The sequence below is a fragment of the Mandrillus leucophaeus genome, unplaced genomic scaffold (assembly GCF_000951045.1).
Source record: "Mandrillus leucophaeus isolate KB7577 unplaced genomic scaffold, Mleu.le_1.0 Scaffold651, whole genome shotgun sequence".
Classification (NCBI taxonomy): domain Eukaryota; kingdom Metazoa; phylum Chordata; class Mammalia; order Primates; family Cercopithecidae; genus Mandrillus; species Mandrillus leucophaeus.
Genome location: NW_012107042.1, coordinates 328538 through 333432, shown reverse-complemented (window position 1 = coordinate 333432; position 4895 = coordinate 328538). Strand labels below are relative to the sequence as shown.

The 4895-nt window shown below is 61.3% G+C and overlaps 1 protein-coding gene across 1 annotated transcript in view; it reads right to left on the bottom strand.

The window, feature by feature from the left end:
- Positions 1-1948: 1948 nt before the first annotated feature.
- The window catches only part of NATD1 (N-acetyltransferase domain containing 1), a 5598-nt gene continuing 2651 nt past the window's right edge, over positions 1949-4895 (bottom strand). Inside the window, exons 3-4 of the mRNA XM_012001183.1 lie at positions 3373-3516; positions 1949-2709 (exon numbers count right to left, since the gene is read on the bottom strand). Of these exons, the coding sequence (XP_011856573.1) occupies positions 2593-2709; positions 3373-3516 (261 nt within the window). The 3' untranslated portion in view covers positions 1949-2592. The remainder of the gene's footprint in view (positions 2710-3372; positions 3517-4895) is intronic.

Sequence of the window (4895 nt, the reverse complement as noted above, 5' to 3'; positions counted from 1 at the left end):
CTGTGGGAGACCTGCAGGCCCCCGAGCATCCCCTGCCCCACTCTGGCTCTCGCCCGGATGCATAAACCGGCCCCATGTGGTGGCATCCTTACCAAGGACTCCCAGGTGACCCGATGGGAGGGGTGAGGCTGGGCTGCCAGGCAGACAGGGTAGCACCAGACGGGATGGGCTGGGGGCTCCAGGGCAGGGTGTCTGTGGCGACCCGACCTGGGGAGATGTGGTTATTGCTCTGCTGGAGACCTTGGGCCAGGTCCCACGAAGCCCTGCCTAGCCCCGGCGTGGGTTAGCGGTGATGTAAGGCAGCCCGAGGTGAGGCCAGGTCATACCAGCGGGAGCTTGGATCAGGCCTCCTGAGAAAGCCCTAGCCTCGGTTCCTGGGCCCAGGGCCTCTGCGGGCCTCCACCACCCCAAGCCTCCTGGTTCAAGTATTGGTTGTGGGCTGGCCGGATGGAGAGTCACCTGCTAGAACACAGGGGGAAGAATCTTAGGTGAGCGTGGGAACAGGGTGGGGCCAGGCCCATTCCCTCCTGGCTCTCAAGGGCTTCCTGTGGGGGCCTCCTTGTACTGCCACTGCAAGGTGGGCTGGAGGCCACAGGGACACGGCCTCAGCTCACTGAGCTCCTGGGTGGTCATGATGGACTACGTGCGTGAACGTGGGGAGGGACGTGTGCATGGGAAGGGGGTGACCTCAGGGAGGGGAAAGGAGGCCCCCAGCCCTGCTGCCCCGGGACAGTAAGGGGAAGGCCCAGGCCTGGCTGCCCATCCTCCGTGCCTACAACTTCCTCTTTCCTTAAATTCTGCCAGCAATGGGCCACCCCTAGCCCTAGAGGGGACCCGGAGCAGCTCGGCCCACCTCCTGCCTCCGACCTCTCACACAAGCCCTCTGCAAAAGGGCCGAATTCCTGGAGGCCAGGGCAGGAGCATCTGCCACAGGGCAAGGGGCAGGGATCGGGGGGGTGCTCGGGATGGTGACCCCTGCTGGTCCACGCTGTGACCCACAGCAGGGGTTTCGAGGAGACTGTGGGGCTCCAGGACCCCCATCGGCAGGATGCCAGGCCTCCCTGCACATGCAGGTCTCCATCGTCCTGTGTCCAGGCAGGAAGACCCCTGAGCTGCTGTGGCTGGAGAAGGAATGCGGGGGGTCTCGGTGCCAAGACTGGGGATAGCAAGGTGAGTGGAAAATGCAACCATAGGCCAGCCAGCGCCTGCGCATGGAGTCAGAGGGAGGAGTCACCATGGCAACCACGGCCGCTGCACCGGGGGAGTCGACCTCTCCCTGTACTGCCCAGAGCCCAGCCTGACACCCCCCGAAGCCTGGTGGGAATGCATCAATCCCAAGGGACGTGGTGTTGACTAACCAATGTCTCAGCCCTAAAGGGCCCCTGGCTCCAGGGTCACCCTCCAGCTCTACAGAGGAGCAGGGACGAATCTGACCCTTGTTAGAGTTGACACAAGAGGGCAGGACCTGAGCCAGCCCCAGGGGAAGCCAGCATGCCCGGGAAAGGCTGGTCCCACCAAAGTGTGCTGGTGTGTCTCCTGGACTGCACCCAGGAAGGCTGGGTTGGGGAGGAGCCCAGGGCCGGATGGGCAGCAGAGTGTATCCAGCTTAGCCAGCCCAAAAGAGGACACTGATGTCTGGCAGCAGCACAGAAACCCGTGTCGGATGTTTCTTCCTCTTGGATGCTGATGACGTTTTTGGACAACAGTCAGCCTCTCTCCCACCCCAGCTCCAAGGCATCTTCTCGGAGAAGGCTCAGGCAGGTGGCCAAGGCCAGCAAGGGGCAGGTCTGCAGTTGCTCAGGCCCCCCTGGAGCTGCTCCCAGCAGACAGGGGTACAGGGGACAGCAGCCCAGGGGGATGGGGTCTTGGTTTCCTGCAGAACCTACACGAGAGGCCAAAAAAAAGGTGGGGGTACCAAGGAGAGGAAAACACCCACGGCACTCACCACCAGCCCGCCTGTAGACCACATCCTGTGTGTTCACGTGTGTGAACCGCATGTGCAACTGAGCCTGGCCAGTGCTCAGTCCTTCACTCTCCTGGTTTCTGTCAGCGAGAGCTGCTCCCTTCCAGGGCCCTGCCTGTACTGGGGATGGGGGTCTGAGAAAGGGGCAGCGCTGGTGGCAGGTGGGATCTGGCGCTGCCACCCTCAGAAGCTGGCACACGAGGTTTCTTATTGCTCCTCTTGGCTCTGGGGCACACCTTCCTAATTTCCAGAAAGGACACGGGCCCAGGAGAGGTGGCAGCAGGGGTCCCGCACTGGCCCTCCTGCTGATCTCCACGTGGAACCCGGCAGGCGGGATGCAGGCTGGCTCTAGCCCCTAGTGCGGCCCACAGGCCTCCCATGAAGCTGCTGGTCTCTGCAGAGAGGGAGCTGCCGGGACTACGCGGCCTCCTTGCCACCTCAGTTACCGGGTCACCACCCATCATTGGTCAGCGGCCTCCAGGGATCTGGACGTGGAGCACAGGTAAGTGTCCTTACAAAAATAACTCTGAGTCTGTTCCCAGTGGGACCAGGTTCCTGAGAGCACGTAGGGCCGGGCAAAGGCCACGTGGAAGAGTCCGGCAGGGAGCGCTCCCGCCTGCAGGCCAGGGTTACGGCTGCAGGCGCTCCAGGTACTGCGGCAGGGGGTTCTCCTTGACGTACTTCTGGATGTACCAGCAGGTGAGATGGGCCTTCAGGTCCTCCTCCACCACGAAGTCCAGGGCGGCCTGGGAGCCGGGCAGAGAGGAGAGTGGTCAGGGCCTGCAGCCGGCACCAGAAAGGTGGCATCATCTGCTCCCTCCCCAGGCCCCGGCTCCCTGGCCACCCACTTTGCCCTGCTCAGTAATTCTCTTGCTTCAGCATCACCTGGGATGATCCCCACAGACTGGTCCAGTACACAAGGAAAAAACACATCACCTCTCCCCAGGGAGGTACAAGCCCCCATGCCCCAGGCAGCACGGAGGGCAAAGGTTGCCTGCAATTCTCCTGGTGGGGTGGGGGTGGAGGAGGGAAGCCTGCCGAGGGCCCAGCTAAGTCCCAGCAGCAGCCCTCGGGGCCTGCTTTGCTCTGGCTGTAACTCCCTTCCCCAAGCCCAAACCTCTCTTCAGACAGCCTGGGATTTGGGATTCCCTGAGGATGAAGGGGCTGGGGGCAGGAATGGGGCTCCCACGAAGCACCTGCCACACAGGAGGTGTGTAAGGATCCTGGAGGCTCAGCCACGCCAGGGTCTTGAACAGGAGCCTGGGCCCAGAAAGGCTGCCACCGGCCCGGAGAGGACCCAGGGCCAAGAAGCAGGCTGAACTGGCCACCAGGGCCACCGTCTCCTCTGAGGGAGGGTGGCAGCCCCCACGTCCCCGCTCCCGCCTGGCCCTGCCGCCTGCCTACCCTACCTTGGCGAGGTGCTTGGCGATGCCACGCCCACGGTAGGCATCTGGGACCTCGGTGTGCTGCAGGTCCACGATCCGCTTGCCCACGTACTCATAGAGCAGGACGGCCCGGTCATGACATCCTGGGGGTTGTGGAGACAAGTAAGCCTATGCTGACTCCCATCCCAGTGGACTCAGGGGCAGAGGCTGGGGTGGAGGGACAGGCATCGGGGGCCATTCAACTGCTACAGCTAAATCCTGAATAACCTCTCGGCGCCTCAGTCCCCTCATCCATAAAGTGGGGATACAATAAAATGTCCTTCATAGGGTGGTTTGGAGAATTAAATGAGGTAACCTCTGTGACATGCTTACAGCAGTGCTTAGAACACCTGAACCTCTGCTACTACGTCAGTCTTAGCATCCCAGAGCCCTACCACCCCTTCTGTAGCCCTGCTCTCTGCATCCCCAACCCACCACACCCCCGGATCTGGCCCCAGGACCCAGCATGGGACACAGAACAGGGCTCAGCAAATCTGCGACTAAGGCAGAGCATGAAGAGACAAGAGAGGCAGCGCTGTGCCACGCATCAGGACCACCTGCTGGACCCTGACCGAGATGCAGCAGGCAAGATCAGAGGCCCGTGGCAGAGTCCATGACGCTGGACACGGGAGACAGTAACAAATGCGTCTTCACACTCCACCAGGCCTGCCAGGCCTGGAGCTCACCAGTCCACCCCAAACTCCTGCTGGGCAAACAATGAACTGAAGTTTTTCCTAACCACAGTTTTCAGTGTCTCATCTGTTTGCCTGTCCACCTACCCATGCATCCATCGACCCACCCATCCACTTATCCATCCACCAAATGTTTCCTGAGCCCCAGGTACTGTTTCAGATGCTGGGAATATAGCAGCAAACAAGCCAGACAAGGAGTCCTACCCCCATGAAACCGAAACGGGAGAAAGAATAAACATGAAAAGCAAGTGGATGGGTAGGATGCCAGGGAATGGGGGCAGGTGAAGACAGGAAGGAGAGGGCACCAGCCATTCTGAGGGAACGGTGTTCTGGGCAGAGGGAACAGCCAGTGCAAAGGCTCTGAGGCAGGAGTGGGCCTGAATGAGGGGCAGCTGGAGTGGGGTGGGCGAGGGGAAGGGCAGAGATGGGGGCAGGGAGGTGATAGGGCAGGTCCTGCAGAGCCTCCTAAGCCTTCTGAGCTGGGCGCCACTGGAAGCCCCTCAGCAAAGGGACGGATGCGATTCACGGATCCTGCTGCCACTGTGGGGAGAACGGATGGGGAGCAGGGGCAGGGAGCCCGGAGGGTGAAGATGGAACACAGACCAGGGCGGGGGCAGTGTGGCTGTGTGGAGCAGTGTTTTCACTGGATGGTATCTGAAAGTGTAACCAGCAGGATTTACTGATGGCTCGGATGTGGTCGAGCAGGGAAAGGGGAGTCTAGGATAACACTGAGGTTTCTAGTTTCAGGGAGCGCCAAGTGTGTGAATGAAATAAACAAGCTGGGAGGGGGCCGTCAGGGAGGCCCCTCCAATGGAG